Source organism: Branchiostoma floridae, chromosome 7, assembly GCF_000003815.2.
Source record: "Branchiostoma floridae strain S238N-H82 chromosome 7, Bfl_VNyyK, whole genome shotgun sequence".
Classification (NCBI taxonomy): domain Eukaryota; kingdom Metazoa; phylum Chordata; class Leptocardii; order Amphioxiformes; family Branchiostomatidae; genus Branchiostoma; species Branchiostoma floridae.
This window is the reverse complement of record NC_049985.1, coordinates 15,716,353-15,740,533: the sequence shown is the minus strand read 5'-3', so window position 1 is coordinate 15,740,533 and position 24,181 is coordinate 15,716,353. Positions and strand designations below refer to the sequence as shown.

The window sequence follows — 24,181 nt, the reverse complement described above, 5'->3', positions numbered from 1 at the left end:
GTTCTTTTCTTTTGTTACAGTATTGTTTGAGTTCTGAATCGGCCCGATTCTCCTACTTGTGTTCATTCATATCCAGATGTTATATTCTGTTATTTTGATTTCTGACTTAGTTGGATTATAGAAAACTTATGATCATGTTATTTTTGTTTCCACTTACTTACTTCATACCAAAATGTTGATTATGTTATGTGGTTTTGAGTTTTGAATCAGACTGATTCCCATATTTATGTTGTTTGTTTTGAGCTCTGACTTTCTTTGTTCTACTCCAAGACAGAGATCATGGGATTTTGTTTATGATTTCCTATTCTGCTTGAGTTATGCCAAAGTGGTGATCATGTTATGCTATTCTTAGTTTTTGAATCGGACCGATTCCCATAATTACTTTTCTTTATTATATTAAGACGATGATCACGGTACGTTGATATGAGTTCGGTTTGATTTACACTAAAGTGGTGATTTCGTTATGTACATTTGAGTTAAGAAGTGGACCAATTTTCTTGCTAATGACTGATAGTTGTGAGTTCAAAATGAAGTTTCAGAAGAAAGGTGATTTAGCTTACAAAACGTCACTTTCAGAAACAGAGCTACTATTCTATAATATTGAAGTGTAAGATTGGTCCAATTTTCTTATCTTCACAATGTTTCCGTGGAATTAACAAATGCGATACTTTTGACGGAGCCAACGAGATGGAAGGGCCACCAAGCTTTGTAACTCTTGTGTTCCGTTGAGCTTTATTTTGTTTTGTTCTAATGTTCTGTTATTTATTATTTTCGTTATTACTGCATGGCACGATGTGTTATGTTTTCATGTGTTTTATACCTAATTTTGAAGTGTTACCTATGCTATGTAGTTTAAGTGACCCCAATTACCTGCAACAGAATTATGCTACTTTGTGTACATTAGCTTTGCCCAACTTATGTTTTGCATCCTGTGGACGCCCCTTTTTATCAAAATATTTGACAACTTATATTACTTTTCAAAGGTCTCATGGTATTGCCAAAACTTAAGATATGCAGTTATAATTGTAACGGTCTGGGCGACCACAGGAAACGCAACCAAATCTTTACATGGCTAAAGGATAAGTCTTATGATATATATTGCCTGCAAGAATCCCACTCTACACCTTTGAATGAGGAGAGATGGAAATCAGATTGGGGGGGTCCGATTCTATTTAACCATGGTTTAAGTAATAGCAGGGGTGTTCTTATTTTATTTAAGAAAAATTTAATCTTTACTGTCCATCAAACTCAGAACGATAATTCAGGACGATGGATGTTATTGGATTTAACTATTGACCTATTCCGTTTTTCTTTAGCAAATATTTATGCCCCAAATACTGATAATCCATCTTTCTTTGTCGATCTTGAAAACAATGTACAGTCTTTAACATCTTCTGGTTTACATACTATAATAGTGGGGGATTTCAACACAGCATTGAATTCTAACCTGGACAGAGCTGGACACCAAACTTCTAATTATCATCCAAACTGCCTTCAAGCCATCAACTCCCTTTGTGCCAACCTTGACTTAGTCGACATTTACAGATACCACCACCCAACAGCCGTCCGCTATACATGGAGACGCCGACTTCAGGCCAGTCGCATTGATTATTTTTTAACTTCTTTTTCATTAACCCCTTCTATAGAAAATGTTAAAATTGAAGATAGCTTAAGATCGGATCATTCCTTAATTAGTATCTCTTTACTCTTATCTACTACACCAAAGGGGCCTGGCTTTTGGAGACTTAATTGTGATTTGTTGAGTGACCAGCTGTTTGTGAAAGAAACCTCAAAATTTATTACAGAATTTTTCCTCTTTAATGAGGGATCAGCTAACCCACACATCGTATGGGAAGCCTTTAAGTGCACTGTGCGTGGTCACCTAATCAAGTTTTCATCTTGGAAGTTTAAACAAAATAGAAATACTGAAATATTGCTTATAGATGAGATCAAAAGGCTGCAAGAAGAACTAGACTCATCTCCGGATGACGACATTTTTGACCAGTTACAGGGTAAAAAACAGGAGTTGGAAATAGTTTATCAAACAAAATCTAATAATCTGATAATGAACAAAAGAGCCAAGTGGATGGAACAAGGAGAAAAGTGTACGAAATTTTTTATGAATTTAAATGGTAGAGGACATGTAAGAAAGAATATGACAAAACTTGTAAAGCCAGATAGTTCAGTGGTAATTGATCCGGAAGAAATTTTAAGACAACAAACAAAATTTTATGCCGACCTGTACACTTTCAAAGACCCCCCTATGTCTCTAGACAGCGATGTCTTTTTGCCTTTCTTTCCGCAACCTCCACCAGTAAGTTTATTTGATAGTCAGCGCGATAGCTGTGAAGGGTTTATTACAGAAGTTGAACTAAAAAAGGCTATTGAGTCATTTTCTGTTGGTAAGTCACCCGGTTTAGATGGCCTTCCCATAGAATTTTATAGGGTCTTTTTTCAAAGTTTAAAACAACCACTGTTGGCTTCCTTTAACCATTCGTTTCAGGTTGGTTGTTTATCAGACACACAGAAAACTGGACTCATCACGTTATTACTTAAACAGGATTCCACGGGAAAAGACAAAGAACCTTCGCATATAAAAAACTGGCGCCCGGTGACCTTATTAAATTGTGATAACCGTATACTGTCTAAATGTTTGGCCCTCCGAATGAAGAATGTTATCTCATCTCTTGTTTCGTATGATCAGACTGGCTTTATGAAAGGGCGATCCATTAGTGACACTATACGGAGACTTTTAGAAATCATAGAATACTATGACCGAAATGAAATGCCGGGTTTGATATTTTGTGCAGATTTTGAAAAAGCTTTCGATAAAATTCGACATGATTTCATTTTTAAGGTTTTGAAGTATTTCGGTTTTGGTGATTCATTTATTACATGGATAAAAGTTCTGTATAAAGACACTTTTAGCAAAATCATCAATAACGGTTATATTTCCGAGTCGTTTGCCCTTAACCGTGGAGTCCGACAAGGATGTCCCATTTCGCCTTACTTATTTGTCTTAGGTGTGGAGTTACTAGCTATGAAAATTAGGAGTAATATTGAAATTCAGGGTTTAACAACATATGGTCTTGAAACAAAACTTTTACAATTTGCCGACGATTCCAATTTTCCCCTGGTTCCAAAGCTTGGTACCCTGTATGCCTTGGTAAAAGACATAGAAGTGTTCTCAACATTGTCAGGTTTAGTGCCAAATTTTGATAAGTGTATGATAGTACGAATAGGTTCGTTAAGAGACACCAACTTCTTTATTCCTTGCTTACTACCATTACAGTGGACAGATGGCCCTGTAGACATTTTAGGAATCCATATCCCCAAGTATCTATCAGATATTGTTGCTTTGAATTTTGACCGAAAAGAATCAAAGATAGATAAGCTTTTAAATCCCTGGAAAGGAAAACTACTTTCTCTTCTAGGTAAGGTTACTCTAATTAATTCCCTGATAGTGTCGCAATTTATCTTCTTGTTTCAATCCCTTCCTTCTCCACCTCCCTCTTTCTTCGAGAGGTTTGAGAAAAAAATATTTAAGTTTCTGTGGAGTGGTGGACCAGAACGAGTGAAAAGAAAAACAGTTTATAATCTCTACGAATATGGCGGTCTCAAACTTAGGAACTTGCAGGCTGTTGATCTTACCCTGAAGGCTTCTTGGGTGCCCAAATTGTACCATAATGATGAATGGTTCTGCTCTAAACTGCTACTTTGCTCAAGTGTTTTATTTACAACTAATGTATTTCCCTTTTCGCAACTCACACTTCGTGATTTCGAAATAGTTATGAAAGAAAAGGCACAAATCAGTCAATTCTTTAGGCATGTCATACAGGCGTGGCTAAAGTTTCAACTACGCCCTCCAGAGACTGCACAGGAAGTGAAACAACAGCCTATCTGCCTAAATTCACACATTCGCATATCCGGAAAACCATGCTTTTTGATGTCACTATACAACAGGGGGGTAGTCTTTGTAAATGATATTTTAGACTCACAAAATAAGCTTTTAACTTTCCAAGACTTACTATTAAAATTTGGGGACACATGTGCAGAGTTTAAGTATAATCAAATCATATCAGCAATTCCTAGCAATTGGAAACATTTACTACGACAGGTGTCACCAGAGTTAAGGGTTTGTGTTCCGGCGTGTAGAAACATAAACTGGCTTCAATTTCCAAATATTAATAAACATTTGTATTCATTTTTCATGTCTGACGCCAGGCTATGGGATATCTCTGACCGGATCCAATACTCGTGGGGGGAATACTTAAACACACCCATACAATGGAAAATAGTATACAGTTTACCCTATAAAGTTACCATTGATTCCCAACTACGCATGTTTCAATACAAATTACTATTTAAATTTCTAACTACCAATAAGATATTGCACAGGTGGGGGGTAATAGATACATCACTTTGCAGTTATTGCACAGAAGAGGAAGAATCAGACATTCATTTATTTTGGGATTGTAGGATTGTTACAAAATTTTGGATACAGGTACAGGATTGGTATTTTAAGCACACCGGGAATTATTTACATCTTACTTTGTTTAATGTGTTATTTGGTATTGTAAGTGATCGTGTTCCAGCTTTGTCCAATTTTGTTATTTTGTTAGGTAAACATTTCATTTTCAAATACCGCAACAGACATCTTAGCCTAGAATCATTTTATTTCATATATGTCATATTATTTTAAATTAGAAAATATCATCGCCAGAAGACTAAACAAAACTAAAAAGCATATTGGTAAATGGGGTAAATTGATTGGTTATATATAATTTGATATGTCTCATGTACTACTGCAACGGTAATTGGGGTATAATTTCTTGAACTTCATTTCTTATTAAGTTTACTGTGTTTTACTTATCAGTTTTATAGGTTCACACATGTCTCTTTCTGTTTACGATTTACGTGCCATGCATGTGTTTGTATGTGTTTCGTTTCTTTGAAAATCAATAAAAAAATTTAAAAAAAAAAAAAAAGATAAGTTAACCCTCTCGGCACTGCATAAAATTTTTTATGTATTCCAGAACACTAGCTAAAATTTCAGACTTAGCAAGCGTCAATGGGTACTTTTTGTTCATAGTCTTTACAGCTCTTATGTAATGAGTAGACTAGGAAAACTATATATTGCTGCAAAGCTCACAGTCTAAACTTTTTGATAAAAGTAAAACAAACATGATACAATCAATGTTATGGCAACAGTTGCCATGGAAACGGTGCAAAACAAAATATGCTAAACGAAAAAAAAGTCTCTCTCAAAAGAAAATGTCTGTTCAAGGGCTTAAATGTGTTTCATTTATCATGAAATTGCACAGAAATATTCCACCACATGTATACAATGATTGTATGCAGTCACCTTCATTACTCATGGTACCTAGCAAAGCACTCAACACATCATCACTGTCACTACTGGATGCTTTGAAAAAAAAATAAACACAGCTATAGTTACAATTTATTTATCTTTTTATTTACTTATTCAACATGATAGTTACAAACCTGTTATGTTGAAGAACTACATTGTATTATAGTAGTATAGTTAGATGTAAGAAAAATACATTGTTGTTTTGTTTCAGAACAATTGAAAAAAATAATAAAAGTCTATAAAATGTTTGCACCACCCCTATGAGTATAAGTGTAGGCTCAAACAAAATTATTCTCAAATTATAGACAAAATACTTTATTAGAGTCTATAAAGCTGACAGTATGAAATGGAAACTAAAACACAGTTCAACAGAGTAATCTAGAATGATTTCACAAAGATCAGTGTTGATAAACTCTCAGATATGCTATGCCTAATTCAAACATACATGTACCAACATGTGCCACGCCCCCCTCCCCAACAAGTCCCCCACAGATTCCTACGGAGAAATGCTACTGAAAAATCACATGTTTTTTCCACCTGACTCGGATTCAAAGCATTATTCAAGTCTTTGAGGGACTTTCTGACAAGTAGCTCTTCCCTACACAGAGATAAAGTTACAGAAAATTGCCGAGGGACCTAGCCCAGCACCCGCTAATAACATTTACCCAGTACTAGCGTAAGAAAAACAAACAAAGCCCACCAGGCGTGCCAGAATCGGCAAAATTTGGTCTGCCATGGTTCAATTTCCAATCAAAACAACAGCTTATTTACGTTCCTGCTTTCCATTTGTGGCACTGCTGGCACTCCTTTCCCCCGAGTCCATGCTCGTGTCGCCATCTGTGATATCACTCTCAGATTCACTCATTTTCACCAAGAAACGCTCCCTCAAAAGCTCTCAAAAACACTCCATGACACCTCCAACGTGGTCCAAATGCTAGATAACGTCTGATTGGTTCATTGTCTCTTGTTAGAAGCCTATTGGCTGGCCAATTTAAAGTAATTTGTCTATTGGCCACAGGTCTGGCGGGAGATTCAAATATTTTGGATTTATAGTGGCGCACCGTGGTTGATGCGCCACGGCACTTTAGTGGCTGACCGTAGCGAGAGGGTTAAAAAGCCTGTCACAAATATCAAGACCCGCATGAAAATTATTGAGCACCTCCCTCCAGAGAGATTGTTACATGTTGCTTTCCTCCAAAATTAATTACCAAGTCAGATAACTCAGCGGAAAATCAGTGGGGGGCAAGCCATCAGTAGCAGTCATGCGCACCACCAGCTTGATTAATTTCCAAGTTCAATGGGAGGGATCTTATTATATTGGACTGCATTGCCGGGTTCTACATTAAATTTCATGGCGCATGACACACATTGAACTTCAACATTTGGTGCGTCAAACTGCAGAGAAAATCCTCCTTACATGCACTGATGTTCGCACAATGCATCATCGCACCAGACAAAGCAATGGTGCAGACTGTGTATATTCATTTCTCCCTCCTGCGGTTAGCTTGAATTAAGTTCTAAATGGGAACTACATGTGGCTACAGTGTCTATTCTGAAGATATGGCTTGAGTGTGTACGGTTCGTTTGAAGTTGGCCACTACAAGTTGCCATCTATTCATTTTTCCCTTCTACATGTACCTCACTTCAGATTTCTGATATCACGGCAATAGTCTTATGAGACATTCTAAGTCATCCTAATTTGACTTCTCAAAGTTATATCTGTAATTCACTTTGTCTTCTCGGTACCAAATTTTCACGGTCTGAGAAAATTTAACTTGTTCTCGGAACTAAATGTTCACTGTTGTGGCAAGTGCGCATTAAAAAAGCCTGTGATTTATTTGTTATCAGTAATGATAAGTTCATGTTACAGTCGTCACAGTGAAAATTGTGAACATAACAGTACATTGAAAAAATCAGGAATTACAGTAATTGCAAAAAAAAAAAGATAAGCCAATGTGCTCATTGCTCAAACCATCAATTTTTGCTTCTTCATGAAAGGCACCTATAGAGTCCTTGAGTTAGCATTCCACAGTTGTCTCTATGCTTTACTTCACCTCAATTTATCTCAACAGACTTTTGGAGTGCAGAGTTATCTCTGAGCTGCCCTTTTCCATACAGATGCATTGTAAGTACTGGCACTGACGGATGGGACAAGTTTAATCTCTTGTCTGAAACACACCGACCCTATGACTGTACATTAGCCAACCATCCCTAAGCTCTTTCAATCATTACCCAGACTTTTGATTTTCAAGAGCTCTCCTGTAGAACATCGTATCTGTCTGGTCAGGCTAATCCTGCACATAGCCCGTGGTCGTAAACACAGCTTCAAAGGAAGTCCAAAAGGCTTAGGTATGCCAAGAGCTAATGTACTTACAAGCCCCTGGCATTGTTTATCAGATCTTCCTGTCTGTGTTTGCTGTAAGTGCCTGACGGTAATGCCGAGAAGTGATTAGAATCAGAAGTCAGGTCAACATTTAATACAACTTTGCCTTTGGTGGGATCAATGTTGAAGTGCCATGAAAAATGCACTCTCAAAGCTTTTACAGTTTCCAGACTTTTTGAATACTTTTGGCTTTGATAAAGGTCCACTATTTTCAGGTAACCCATTCTCTATGGAAGATCTAGAGTCTGATAATGGCAATCCTTGGGGGGGGGGGGGGCAAAACAATCTTCAGAGCTTACCAGTTCCCCCAACCAATGTTAGATTGTTAGATCTTCAAATCATTTGGTTATTTGGCTAAAGACAAAATTGTTTTGAAGTGGTATCAAGTTTTTGTTAATGACAGTTTACTGTTTTCTTGAAGTTACATACTTTTTTAGCTAAATACTGGGCCCTTATCATATTTGTCAGCAGTCCTGGACTAAAGAATAAAACAAGTGGCCCCAAACTTACCTTGCTTCTTCCTGTGCACAAGAACTATCTACCAACCAAAAATCATGACTGTAGCTTGTCAAGAACACGAGATATCACAACAGCAAGGTCTATTTCAGCACCAAGGAAAGCGCCAGGGCCCCCGAATCTGATGTATCTTTGATAAAACAAGACTACACACCAAATTTCATATCATTATTCTTCACCAATGCTGCTAGTCAATTACAAACATACCAATGCACACTACCAAAAACATAACATTTTCAGCAAAACTATTATATCTAACATTTGTTGACACCTCACCTCTTGCCACCATCATCTCTGAGTCCATGAGATGCTGCCCGTACATCTCGATCGTCCACCCCTCCACTCCGATCTGGAACTTCCCCCCAGCTGTCCTATTATCAACACAGCACCACTGCTGACCCAGGTCCACAAACTTGTACCCCTCATGCTCAAACTGCGGCCTCAGCTCCTTGAACGCTGAGTAATTGCCTGAAAGGAACGTGATGTCGGCGTCCCTTTCCCACGGCAGCACCTTGCCTAATTTAACGGCGCCGAGCATGGTTCCCTCCTGCAGTTCACAGTAAATGTGTTCCTTCTCACAAGTCCTCATGAGAAACTTCACTGCGTCAGCTAATGTTTGAAGGCAACACGGAGAGACAGCCACCCCTTTCTGCTTTCTGCATGGCGTGTTTGCTTCTGAACAGGAGAAAATGTGCTCAATCCCCTCAGCCAGGTGTAACTTATTGATCCCCCAGCTACTAGCAATGGGTACAAAATTAATCTTATGTCTTAGCAAGGCATCGTAGTCTCTCACAAAAAACATAGAATCTGGACAGCTCACGACATGATGCGCGCCCTGCGCTTTTACTTGCAAGAAGACATCTTCAAATACAAAGTGCCTGTAGTTTGATGGGAAGTTGTACTGTTTCAGCACTTTAGTCCTAGCAAGGAAAGGCCCCCTCAAGTTGTCGCAGTATATACACTCGTGGATGGAGGCATCGTACCCATCCCTGTAAGAAAGAGTAAAGTTCCTGAGAAGGGACTGCTGACATCCCATGTTCCAATGTCCGTCTTTTGTCCTAAATGCGCTTCCTACAAAGTCCACAGGGAAGCTACTGGCACTGTGGATCATCTGCTCTAACTGTGCATCCCAGGTGAACCGGGTAATACCGCGTGCTACAAGAACGTATGGCGTCTTCACTTTGTGAAGGAGTTTGTACCAGATTACAGCATTGGTTTCACCTGCTAGGTCTCTATGAACTGTGAAATTGCCATTCCTTGCAAGGTCCTTGGGAAGTTTGAGGTCGGCCGCCACGTGGACTTCCACCATAGGGTACAACGTTGAAATGTTTCTTAGAATAGATACAACATTTACTTTGTTGTCTTCATACATGAAGTTCATAATGATAGTCACCACTGACTCAAGTGGCTTTGAGTTGGTACAGTTTGTTCTTACCCACCCTGTATAGAAAAAGGGGTACCCATGTGTTGTGCCTTTGAAGGTATCTGGACAGACGTTCACTTTTTCTAGAGTTTTTGCTGAAGGAGTGGGATGTTCTAGTTCAGTCTGAATCAAACTGCTGAGGTCAGCAATCCTCAGCTCCTCTGCTATCCTGTGAACTCTGTATAATGCCGTCTCTAGCCTGTGTATGGGAGCTGCCCCTCGTAGTAACCTCTTGATTTCTATGAGCTCTTGTGTAACGCTGTGTAACTGTTCAGCAGCAGCACGCCCTACTTCAATCCTAGCCTCCTCTTGAGTTTGTGGCTCTTCACAGTCCCTTACAGCAGCACCGTTTCGGATGACATGGACATGGAGCTGTCCTTGGTCCTCAATGCTGTCGTCAATTAGTGTGATTTGAGTGTTTAGGGCACGGAAAATCCCCATCATGGATATGAAGAGAGTCAGAACAATGCAGAATTGGAACAATCGCAAGCGAACACGAGTGACACGCCAGTGAATCATTCCTACGGATGGATGAATCTTCCTCTGGCAAATCAGCAGTTGCTAATGCTTCAATCCAGTCACCTGCAACAGAGGCAACAGAGAAATACTTTTAGTAAATTCAAACTGCAAAGAACCCATTTGACTCTTCTGTGTATTTTATAAAAAAAAAGAACTTGCCTATTCCATCTGCATCAGATTCTGTAAGGTAGGAAGTGAGAAAGGGTCAGCTGTAAACATCACCACTCAAAAAGATGTCATTTCATTCTTTGACAACAAATCAAAGATTCCTTGCTACCAGTGTTGATGGAACAGGCTTCCATCCCTCCCAACCAGAAAATGATCCTTGATCCAGTGAACAACTGAGTTAATGGGTCAGCAGTTAACTGATGAGCTACACAAGTGAAGGCTCCAGACTGCAGACTGTAGGATGGGAGCTGACTACTCAGCAGACTCACCGGAAGATAACTGGTATGAAATCAATCAAGAACAAGTATTGATCGTCTGCAGGAAAAAGCTAATCCAGGAAACCATTCATTGAGGAGGGATGACGGCTCTATGCGCCTTGGCATCCAGCCTGTAAATGTCACAGGACCGGAGAACCGTCTTCTGCCATTATTCAAACAAAGGTTGATGACTAGACCTGCATCCCTCATGTGACCACGCCTCAGTATGCCAAACTGTTGTGCATTTAGTTGTAATGACTTAACAGAAGGGAGTATTGGTGTTTATCTGTGTTTGTACCCTACTTACTGTTACCCTTCCAGGACAGGAAATTTTACAACACAACCTTAAATTAGTCACCATACAACTTATACATTTGTACAATGATTTTAAACTGATAAATTTTTACAACTCCTAAGCATCTTTCTAAAGTAAACAAAGTATATGTCCATAGGTGTCAATCAAAGCTGTCCCAAGATAGATCAGCTGATCCATTAGACGTACATCCATTATTAATTCCTGTGTGCACTTAACCAACTGCTGCAGAATGTGTTCATTATCTTCATTATGAAAAAAACTACAAGTTGTCACAATAGTGGCTTTGGATGGCCAAGTGACTGAGCTAGCAGACAAGAGCTTAAGAGATCATAGGTTTGATTCCTTACATTCCTGGGTTTATCTTTTGTCCTTTGGAGGCTTTGGCTAGGACTGTCCCTCAGACAGGACGTTAGCTGGAGGTCAAGGGAAGAGCCAAACCTCGAGCATTTGAAAGAACCAACTGCACTTATTAAAAAGAGTAGGTGTCCTTTCCGGTTTGAGTGGTTCAAAACCCACAGTCCTTTGGCCGCAAATGGGGCCATTATTGTCGTATTGAGGTCACTAGGCACTGCATACAGACTGCCACTTCAGACCCTTGTGATTTAGCCCCGCCTATTGTATGCTTCTTACAATTCAGCCCCTGGCTGCGAAGAGAGAGTAGTTGGCCCAACCAACAACAACCTTAGAGGTAAAAGGAATTAGAAGAAAAGGGATGGGCTCCACCTACCTACATGTATATACTGTGCTTTACAGACAGTGGAGAACATCCCATTGCCCTCACAGCCCCCACAGTCACAATATTGATGGCCAGACAATGCAAATCAAGTTCTCATGATCTAAATCATTAATCATCACATACACATCATGCAATATGATATCGGCGGAGGGCAATCAACTGTGAATAATAATATCAGTTATTTAATCAAGCAGAAATGACCGATCATGAGCAGTTCATGGGCATTGTATAACCATCAATATCGTGTACACATGTGAATGTATGTGACAATCAGCTTTTAATGCAAATGCGTAATGGCTATATACCATCCATCATATGTAACTTTCCATTCAACTAAGCTACTGGGTCTGAAAACCTACCAAGCTGGAAGTTGATATGGGGATTCTGTCAATGACAAGTTAAGTACAGTCCCCAAGGTAATCTTTGAATTATTTTTACAGTTACTGCAGCAGTGAACAATATCATATATTTTCTTAATGCATTACTCAGCCACATGGTTTTGGCACATCATCTTGCAAAACAAGGTAAAAACATTCCAGAGGGGCTCATGGGTTAAGTCAGCAAATTAATAGTTATTTAAACAAACATTTTTTGTTATGGAACCAACTCCTCTACATACAGAGATAATGGTATTAATCTAGCTTATTCCCCACATTAGGATGTGTGATTGCCACCAACACAACTGGTTGTTTTCCTCTTAAACTACTAATGATTTGATAAAGAAGAAGGTCATCCACATCTGTGATGCATGGCTGTCAAATGAAAGCTAAATGATCAAGCCTCACAACTGTTTATAGCCTGGAGTCCAGCCTAATGTCAGCTTTGGTACGCAACCAAAGTTTGCAACTTAGGGGAAGGCTGCTTCATGATCAGCAACAGTTGGAGAGCAACAAGGCTGACAAGACTGGACTCCAGCTGCAGGCTAGATTGTTTGCCAGGCCTTCTGATAGATTACATGCTGATTAGTTTGACAATTTCATTTATCTAGCACTTTTAATCTCATAGTCTTCAGGTTTTCCATATTTCATCATCCTCAACAGATGTTGCATCACATGTCGATAAAAATTCTTGCTCATAGCAATTTGGGGAGGGAGTTGAGGAAAGCAATTACTGGCCAGAAGACAGACTGGATGGCTGTGGTGGCTTGCATTGGCCCACAGGAAAGTGGCAAAGAAAATGATGAATACTAGTGATACAACACTGTAAAGTCCTCTGCATCATACAGAAATCTGTGGAAGTGTGGTATCAATTTGATAACTTTTTGCACACATATATACTGAGACCTTTTTCTTTTACATCAATGAATAAAGTCACAATTGAAAAATGCAGTCTACATGAAGCTGAAAAAAGCTGAATAAGAGTCCATGTGGGACAACATAGCGGTCCTGACAACCAAAATATATACGTTCAAGTCATGTACAACAACAGCCGATGATTCAGTGACCGTCTGTCACCTTCGTTTGGGCAAGAGTGACCATCACTCAAACATTGGCTGTTGATGAATATATCGCGTTTGTCAATAAAGAACCTTTGTTGTTAAACAGTGATTTTCAAACTTGATGAAATAATTCACGGCAGTTTCTAGAAAGAGGTATTAAAGAACCGTACAATTCGACTGCGCATATTGTGAAGTGATCAGCTGTACATGTGTTTCGTTTCCCGTTGTCTGTCGGGTAAAAATATTTTGATCACGTGTTTGCCGTGTGGCAGGAAATCAGTGTCCTTGATTACAAAGACGCCTAGATTTCTCACTGTTCAGAACTTGCTTTCTGCAAAATGCAGTCAGTTGCTTCAAAGATAACATTGATGATGACTAATGGCCTTTTGGGCAGCGTCATGAACTTTATAATGATTTCCACCATGCTAATAACAACAGAATGGCCTGGAGACATCTGAGAACATTGTGAATAATTGCCGGATTAGTTGGAAGGAATGTTTGCTGCAGGCAAGGTGCAGGGAACATTTATCACACCAATCCAATGTCAAAAGACTAATATCAATTCTTAGTACAGCCCTGAGGTAATCTCCAAGGGAAGTGAAGGTGCATCAATTTTGATACTTTCACTTGAAGTTGTGGTACAATGGTAACATGTTGACTGGAATTACACTTGAAATTGTTGAAAAACAGATAAAAGCGGAGTATATAGGACGTGGTCTTTGGTTAGGCCAGACTGATGAAATGATGACGCAGTAAATACAGTAATTAAGACTGGAGAAAATATAATTTCAAAATTTTCAAAATAACAATTTGAAAACTAATTACAGAGCATCTAATAGATGGTTAATGACCTACTCTGAAGTGTATATGGTGTCATAAGACCTGGTCATTTGCTATAACCAACAAATAAATCTACAGAGTGAGCGAAGCAAACAAGGTGGATTTATGATATGGTTGCACTAAATGACCAGGCCCTATGACAACAGATACAATGTACACCAAGGAATAGGTGGCTGATAAACATTATTATCATAAAGCCTATCCATGGTAACGTTTATGAGACATACAAATTTGTTTGATAACATACTTGTAAGTTCATTTGTCCAATTTCTGAGAAATGCATTCTTAATTTACATTTGTCCTTGATATACAAATTGTAGGTACATAAAGAAGATTTTACTTTAAAACTAAAATTTCCACAGAAAATACTTCCAACATTGCAATTTCAATAAAAGAAGTCCAAACATTATGTTTCATGCAGATGGGATTATGACCATGTCTTCAGGCTGTTACAAGTCAAAAGTGCACAGAAGTTTATCTATCTTGCTAACAGTGTTAAAGCCCCATTGGTTTCAGTGTTAATCTTGAAACCATTAGTTCTAGATTCTTTATGGTTGTCAAGACCAAATGTACTGTACCTTGGTGAGTTGGCACCATTGCTATGTTACTTCCCTATTTGTCTAGTGTTTATGACCAAGGGCAAAATGGTGATGCCTTGAAATGGATGGATGGTCTGCCAGCTACTCAATGACATTCAAAACTGTCCAGTCTAGTCCAGTCTGACATGACCATCTGTAACGGCAGTGTTATCTGGGCATTTATCTCCCTGCCTAATAACCTTGTGTTTCCTGTTAGCATTGATCTGTTCTCCTATCTCCACAACAAGAACAACAAGGCAGATATTACAAAGATAAGAGGCTCAATGGTGTAAGGACCAGAATACAGGATTCCGATGGCACGGCTGATGGGAATTATAGGGAATATGCTCTCAGACTCCTAATGAGCAGCGGTGGCCTTTGGCTAATCGATTAGGATGGGGATGAGAGGAATAACAATGACAGTTTTCTGGGAGATCAGAAGACACTGCCCTTGCTTGCTTTAACATGTATACTGCTTGATGCACAGTACAATGCCATAACCTGATGTCCTTGAGACTAATGGCTTACAAGGGAATGATGAGTGCTTACAAGATTTCTATAGATGACGCTCTCTACAAGTGAGAGACAACTAATGAGTGTCACTCCAAAAAAACAACTTTACCATCATGATTCTTATCTGTAGACTCATCAGACCTTTATCTGCACTGTCCAACAGAAATGATATTAATGAATTTGATGTAACAGTACACAGTATTTGGGGTCTTTCAATGTCACATGATTGATCAAAGCAAAAATATAATATACATTTTTGTATTGTTTATTTAAAGTTGGAAAAGTGGCTTTTGACTGAGCATTCAAAGTATGTTCAACCACAGACATCAGTACATACTCAAGGCTCGAAATTCATTTTTGGGATTAGGTGCACTGGTGCACCCAGCTCACAAATCTAAGTAGAATGTCCAAAAACCTAATAACAAAACTTAGTTACAAGCTATCAAATTCTTAAACAAGCTAGTAACATGACAGACATTTTTATTATCTTTCTTACTCTTAGATGTCAAGAATATGATGTACATGTATACTAGTATACTTGATATCTTTTCATAAAAAAAACTAGGAAAATATTTGGGTGCACCCATATTTTGAGCCCTGATACTAGTATCCTGTTAGATGCCATATAAATATACATTAAATATACATTATTTAACATTACTCAACAGTCTCCGTTTTTTTTAAAAAGCTCACCTAGATTAGGAAAACTATTTTTGTGTAAGGTTTGAACATGAGCCTTTTATACCATGCTTAGATTGTTTTTCATTATCATTCTATCTTAAGTTTGTAGGCCACTGAAAGAGTAACAAAAAAAACAAAAGCCCGTTCAATGTTACAATGTACCTAAAGTCTGGGAACTTGTCTTCAACAAACTGCTTGCTACAAAATACCATTACCAGTACTTGATAACAATACTTCCAGACAGACCAAGAATTAAATCTTCTTCTTCCAGCCCTAACAGCAAAACAGTCGCAATAAAACATTCATGATTGTTCAATACCCGGATCAAACCCAGAAACTTTGTCTGCTCTACTTACTCAGAACTGTATGATTTAGGCCTGAAGCAATATACTGCACAGATATTGGAAAGGAAATGAAATTACAGCTGCGATGCACTAGTCAAGTCCACAACAGCGTTCCATACATTGATTTTCCAATTTCATACTTTCAGCGCCGGAACAGAAGATTATAGTAAGCTGCCTTTGTTTCCGTGTCAGGTATGAACCTGCCCTTTACAATCATCTCCAGAGGCAAACACAAAAGCTGATTGTCTCTAGAACAATTGATCTTACTGATACTTTGAATCCTCTCTATAACTCACCAGGTTTGCAGTTAATCTTGGGACATAACTAATTTGAAATCCAAATTGCAGTGTTTGCTCCTCCAATTTCCTTTTCAATTTTTTTGGAGGGGATTAGCATAATCTTAAAACCTAGAAAATTACATTTCAAAACATCAAGGGGAACAATGTGACACAATGTACTAGTTAGTATATCTAAGGTATTGACATGGATAGCCTGATTCTGTTTTCATGATTTCTTATTCTTCTTATGATTTATACTTGACTGGAAAAAGTCTCTCCTTACTTGACCAAAAAAATATTTTCTCTTGCTCTGTAAAGAACTTCAGTGAGGGAATCTAATAACACTGAATGTCTGCATAATTCCTCCCTACAAATCTGAAATTTATTACAAAGTTGTATTTTTTCTCAAACGTTCTTGACAACGGACCAATTGGTCACTAGTTTCCAAGATATTTTCAGATGTAGACAGGTGATGTATGATGATTTTGTTTTTTACAATTCCCATCTTTTAGGAATTTACATGACTTGTAAGAAGAAATCCTTGTGTTCCCTTTCAATGAAGCACAACAACGCCTGCACATATCCCGAGGAGAGCATGCTGATGATTCATGGAGCTTTTGCCAGGCAATCTTGCAGAAATCATCCCAAATCACCCCCTACATCCACACATTGGAAGGTATAGGAGGAAGCAATACTCACATATTGAATTCACAACTGCACAAGGAGCGCAAAACAAATGGAGTGACTCAGTCATATGATATTGGAAATGTAGAGTTATTTGCTCTGTAGATTCAGACAACCACTTCCAGTTGGAGCAAGATAGATCAAAGTTAGAGTAGTCTGGAATGTTTCAGCACTAACTTTGCATTACAGACTGATTCATAGAGGCTTTTTAATTCAATATACATTTAAATCCACTTAAAGAATGAAGGCTGATGTGTTATATTTTGTTTCTAATAATCAGGCAAATTACTGCTTCTTAATACATGGTTAACTGGAAGCTATAACACTACAATCAGTAGAAGTATTTAAAAAAGATATTGTCCCTTTATTTCCACATACATGTAACATGCATTATTTTAACATTGTCAAATGAATGTAAAGCTAGTTCACCTTTATCCGCAGGGTAACCTATATTCGTTGTGTTTATCCACACGGTATTAAGGGATATCAAGTCCACGGACAGAGGTTTCAAGTTGTAATATGTTCAAACTATTGTAGTTTAAAACTATCCTCCGTCGACTTGATATCCCTATATTATATAGTAAGTGCCCGTCTTCTGAAAGCAACGGATATAGGTTACCCTGCGAATAAAGGTGAACTAGCGTTACATGTGGACTTCATTTCATAAACACCACCAGGTAAAGTTAGCATGTTTTGAATGACTATATTTTTACAGATTTTTTTACTTTCCATCATCACTTGAAACTTACAAAATGTACAATCCCTACAACCTTCTGAATGACTTTGCTTGGTCCAGATTTTGTCAATTCCACATCAGAAGTGATGGAGCGCTGATGGTACTGCAAAGAATTTTCCAGCTTAAGAGGACCGATAAATTAAGCTTCTCTCCGTGATAAGCTGCCAAATGCCGAACTATTCTTCACATTCCAACAATGTAGCAAGTTGGAGAGGCAATACACGGAGGAAGTCAAGCTGAAAATAGGGGTTCCATCTTCCCCGTGACCTTCGAACCTGACATTTTCCAGGGTTTGCAGGGCAATGAACGTGAGATGTATGGAAAAGGCATTCCTTAGATTTCAGTGGTTTGAATTTATGCAAAGCTTTCTCCGCAGTAAAACTGATCAATGTTTTCCTTTGAATAATCCTATGTACACTGCAAGATGTGAATGCTGTACACATATGCATGCAAATGTCTCTGATTATCACAGGGCCAAGTACATTTGTATATTAGGTGATATAATATTGTACATGTACAATATGATATATTGTTTTGCAAGTTTGCAGAGTGCTGGGTTTTCAATATTCTAAAAGTTGCCCAGAAATTCAAATACGAGAGTTAAGCTATCGTCTCAGATCTTAAGCATATTCAAAGTATAACAAATGGCTATACTGGTGTGTTATTATTGCAAAATATGAGTACTCCATTTTACAATGTCTCACAGAAATGTCTTATGATCAACACCTTGCTAAGTGGATAGCCACCAGTGAAGGGATTGCATGGAAAATCTATCTCCATGTCTGCAGATTTGCAATACCAAACCAGTCATTCATCACAATAGAATAAAGCTGATGAAACAGCAGTCATAAATTTTAGATTTGTCCCAATCACTTAACAATGCTGGATATTCTAATGTTTTGCAAATGTCAAAGCAGCAGTGCAAGTATATTAAAATCATCATACAATCAGATACAAACAAGGTACATTAGGAAATTAGACAATGATCCTGCAGTGTATTGGAAATTCAAGTGTAGGGGCCCCTTAATTGGAGGGATTCCGTAATCGTAAACATAAAATACCTGCACACACCTGTGTACAGTACAGTCACAAAGTCTTTTGATGAAAATAGATCAAGTTAAGGGGCTGAAGGTATAAGGGTTTACAATTATCTAAATTGCAGAAACTGGAGCAGCTTGGGTGCACATTTACCAACTACAGCTGGCTGGTGAAGGGAAGCACCCACTTCACTTGCTACTCTCCTAGACATAAATTTAGATAAACTTTTACAAACTTTTCTTTACCCCTTAAACATCTATTTTGATTTCAGAAAACAAAACATGTGCAGGGCTAACATAGACCAAGAACATTCTTTCTTGAACAACTGGAAGCAAGCAATCTAGTCAACTTGACTAATTAAAAAAAGGAAGAATGATAGCAAAATTTTAGCAGAAAACACATATATGACAGACTCTTCACCCACGTGCTTGATCAGACCTCTGTGGTACATTTATTTATCAGAATAACAGACATTAATTCAATTTATTTTTCATAGACTAATGCAATTACCTTCCTTTGAGTTAGTAGATGCCAACCAAAATGACTGAAATAAGACGTGACAATTAATACTTTGGCATAGAAATGAATTTCACATTAAAGATCATTGACTTTTCAGACAATCCATAGTCTAAAAAATGATTGAGCCACGTGGTTGCTTTTGTTGCCTATAATCAATTATTAATAGGTAACATGCATTGGCATAATACCGGTCATAAGCCTTATACCGGTCGATTAAAAATAGTGGAACTTAAAGAGATCTACACATGCAACAATAGTTATTTCTGAGGTATGCACACTTCAGACATGTAGGTGTCCAATACATAATTTACAAAGCATCGATAACAATGCATTCGAAGACAACAAGGCCAAAAGTTTTCAGGTCATTTTTGGGGCAGGCGAGCTCGTCGTGGGACAAACACACTGTCACGTTCATCGCCAGATTTGTAGATAATAATCACATGTGCTCACGGCACAAGACGAGCATGATTCAACAGCAATGTTGAATTTCTTTTGGTGACCTACAACTCGTGTAAAAGTGTGAGGAACCGTTGCATAATAGCCCGGATCTACGGCTGAATGGGTCAAATTGAACGTACACCGCCATTTTCCCGCTATTTTTAATGCTACGGCCAGCAGTAAAGTTTTACGTCATAGCGGTTGTGACGGACCAAAATTAAATGAAAATTCTTGTCAGTATACGCCCATTTTCTCATGACTTTTTGTATGCTCATGCAGATTTTTGTTTTGTGCAACTACTAACAGGAAAGAAAGGAACAACAGAGGATGTATAAAGGTACATAGCGGCAGTTAATTGTGCCGTGTTTCGTTCGACCGGTATAGTGCACCCCCTTCCAACCACGCGCCCGTTCTCCGTGCAATTCCGCGGTGTGTTCCAATTACGATATTATGTTTTTAGAAGGACCAGAGAGACAAAATAATTTACACAGAAGAAGTGGCAAAGGTAAGCTGTAACAGCAACATGTAACTGGAGAAAATGATGCGTTGATCATTTGCCAAATTAGCATTGCTTGAGAAATTGCAGTAAACCGACCGGTATTATGCCAATGGATGTTAGAGTTGTTTCTGAATGAAAGCATCAGATTCTGTAAATTACCTTGTGGTTAATCTCAAAATGGGACACAATTTAGCACCTGAGGCTTGCATACATGTACCAAACAGGCTTAAATATTGTATTTTAGGTGTAAAGCTGCTACCAAGAGTACATGTAGGTTTGACCTCTTGGGAATATCTTTATCACCAAGGACAACCCACAAGGGAATTGGATAGGCACATCGTGGGTTCACACCTTGTTTTGCATAGCCTATTAAGGTTTAACACAAATTATTGCTGACAAATACCTAATGTGCTTTATGGAAAGTCACTGACCTTTGCCTTTACCTGCCACAATGTACATGTTTATTATATAATAAATAAACACTTTGTAGTCAGAACTTTTCATTTTGATAGCAATAACACTAGTTTCAGCACCAAGGACAGGTAGCAAAACTAGCACAGTTCTGTCTATTGAATCTCCCTGCTTGGACCCCTACAATAACAAACTCTTAAACAATGTAAAACTTAAGACATTTACACTTGAATAGAGTAGATGTTTAGACATTAATCCAAATGTTCTTGTTGAAATAGGATGAAAGTTAAGGCAGTTTATAACAAGGCCCATATTTGTATCGTAACAAAGCAAGTTTTTAATGAAGAGCTGATAATTCCTCAAAATATTATTGTAGTGAAGACTGTTTTTCAGTGAGGCTGCGTGGTTCTTGTGCATACAGCTAATTACTATTATTCTATGATGTAAATATACATGCCCCAAGCACCTCAGCTCTATCGTGCATACCCCGTCTGATGCAAATCATGTATAAAGCAATGAGATGGGTCAATATCTCGATCACAAAAAGTTCAACACTGTAAGCACATTTATACCATATGATGGACGGGTGTAATATTAGTCATAGGAGGCCATCAATACTTGAGAGTGATTGGAAACCCCACACCTTTTCTCTCGCAAATTACCAGGGAAACTTCATTGTTTATATTAGACGATATAGGAGGTGTGCCGACCCTTGCCTGAAAGACCAGGTAGATATATGGATGTATAGAAATTGTGGTAATTAGATGTGGCACTGTATGCAGATGTGATTTGGAGGGCTATCTCTCACAAGGCTATCTATCTCCTACACACTGAACAATACAGTAAAAGCTGTATGGTTTACAAGAGTTCAACCTACAAAATATTACACACAAAAACTCCCCTATCAAAGCATTGACTAACTATTCTTCAGAATCTGACAAAAGATACATCCACATGTTGTAAACATCCACGCCTGTAAAGCTGTACAACACGCATATCTCCCCATGTTATAACATTGGCCAGGGAACGTGTGGTCCTATCACACAGTCACACTACTCCCTCATGGTCTCCAGACATACCTCTGTTATGAAGACGCCTCCGGTCGCACCTCCGTCCACTGATTTCCCACCTACTGGCACGAGTCAAGAGTGCAGAATTACTATTCAGCCACATACTCCTTTGTCTTCTGCATTCAGGGCCATTTCCCCTTTAAATCTCTACTAAGACTGTTTGTGCATTCCTGGCATAAGGGCTTTCTGTATCAGAGGGGCTCGCTGCACTCAATGAAATGTTTGCTGGCAGGACAGTTATTTCCATCTCCCTGGAGGGTTGACCTCTGCCCTTAGTTGGGCCAGAGTAATGGTATTGTTTGTTTGGGGGAGAAATTTGGTCAACATTTTGAAAAAAAAAGTGTCATTGACACCTATATCCACAAAGAGTCACTCAAAACAAGGAAAGAAGAGTGTAGCAAACTACTTCTAGTTTTATGCATAGTTTCGGTCGGTCTGTCGTATATTCAGAATTTCTCATGGATCTATAACATACACATACCTTCCACCCCTCCTGTCATGAATGGTTGACTCTACTTTCTAGCAACAATAGCTCCCAAAGGAAAATCTCATTAAGGAATGGATTTTCAACTTCCCTGAATAACAGCCGAGATAACCAACCCAGGCAGAAAGCTGTAAATCCAGCTTTAAGATGCCCATATAGAGAGGCACAAAACGTTTGGAATCAACCATAAAATGCAGTAACTGGGCGATCTGGAAAGAGATACAGTTTTACGGGCCCCATCCATTTGCTTACCTGCCTTCAAGACTATCTAAGCTCCGCTTTTCCTTGGCCCTGCTAATCAAATTTCTTGCTTCTTGCACAAAATTTGACATATTGCCAAGAGAAAAAAATAATTGTTCAAGTTTGAAGTAGCAGAAGTTCACCTTCTGTACAATAATTAATATAAAAGATATTGGAAAGTTTGCTGTTTACTAGTACAGATATTTAAGTATTCTATTTACTAGTACAGATATCCTAAGGTATGGTGTTTATAAAATGTGTTTTACTCGTTTGTGCCTTTACATTCGATAAAGCTCTACTTGGCTGTGGTTGTACTTTTTGCTATTACATGCAGCATGACATTGCTGTCTGCAGGGCTTGAAATACCCACTTGCCCACTTGAAAATGCAACCACATTTTGCTTTGCGCAACTTAATTTTAAACCCAGGTTGCACACTGAGCAACCTGAAATTGGAACACTGCTTTTTCCCTACCTACTTGCATAAGCTTTTGTATTTATTCTTTTATAACATAAATATATTACATAGTTACATATAACTGGAAGAAAAGATAATGAAAAAGTAGCTGATTAGAAGAAAGTAACAATTTGAAAGTGGGGCAACCTGAAATGTTGATGGCGCAACCTGGCTTTTGACTCAGGTTGCCACTAGAACAACCTGGCTGAAAAAAGTATTTCGGGCCCTGTGTCTGTCTATTGTAGAATGTCTGATGCTTGCATACATACATGTAATACAGTTGTGACAGTTGCCGTAGAATGACCCTTAAACAAAGAACTTATTGTTGGTATCGCTGAAGCTTTATATTACAGTTCAGGGTAGAAAAGCCCAACATGTACCCCCATAAGAAGTGCTCACTTCTGGTAAACATTTTGAGCAGTAAAAGCCAATCATACCAATGAGATGACAGTTTTTATAGATGGAATATAGATTGACATTACACGGTATTGACATACATGACAGATATGAAAAATATGGACTTATATACATTCAAATCTTACAAAGTACCTATCCCAATTCTCATGAAGATCTGTTCTACCTATTAGTAAATAATAGCTACCATATATAACAATATATAGTATCATCAGATCAAATAATTGTGTGTATTAGGGGAATACAGTATGCATACAGTATGATAATGGAATCCACCATTATGCAAAAATTTGAATTAATTTTTAAACTTACAGTCTTGACACTAGCTGAGTTTGGAAGCAAAGAAAACAGGCATGTATCTTTTGAACAACAGCATCCCACGTCTTTTTTTCATTTATCTGAAGAATGACCATGTAAACTGCAGAAATGGCAAATTGCCAGGAACTGCCAAGTGTTTGAAACTGCAATTCCATTTTCCGTCACATTCATTTATATTTCATAGCCGGAATAGACCCTATGAGTCGCTTCACTTTAGTGAATTTGTATGTTAAAGGACAACTCATCAGTTACTGAAGTTCAATTTCGCGGCTATCTACATCTATTTCTAGCTATGATTACCCGGCAAAGTACAGGGCTGTTTACGGTGTTGGGACTATCCAATAGCTATGGGAGCTTAAAGGTCAACAGCCTGATGTTACCCTCTAAGAGGGGTCAGCAGTATATTATCCCTGACAATCTCTAGTCCTGACTATATCAAACAAATAGGGCATTTTCTAATTAGGATATGCCAAGATACTAGGTTGGCTTATAATTAGTGAAATCATGAGGCATC

General features: G+C 38.3%; 1 protein-coding gene across 4 annotated transcripts in view; it reads right to left on the bottom strand.

Annotated features, from left to right (window-relative positions):
* LOC118420312 overlaps positions 1-24,181 on the bottom strand; it is an 84,370-nt gene that overhangs the window by 11,906 nt on the left and 48,283 nt on the right. For 3 of the 4 annotated variants that reach the window (XM_035827065.1, XM_035827067.1, XM_035827068.1), the window contains exon 2: positions 8,547-10,275. In XM_035827065.1, coding sequence (XP_035682958.1) covers positions 8,547-10,212 — 1,666 coding nt within the window. In that variant the 5' untranslated portion in view covers positions 10,213-10,275. Of the gene's footprint in view, positions 1-8,546; positions 10,276-21,765; positions 21,998-24,181 lie in introns of those variants that run through there. The other variant, XM_035827066.1, reaches the window with a different exon arrangement.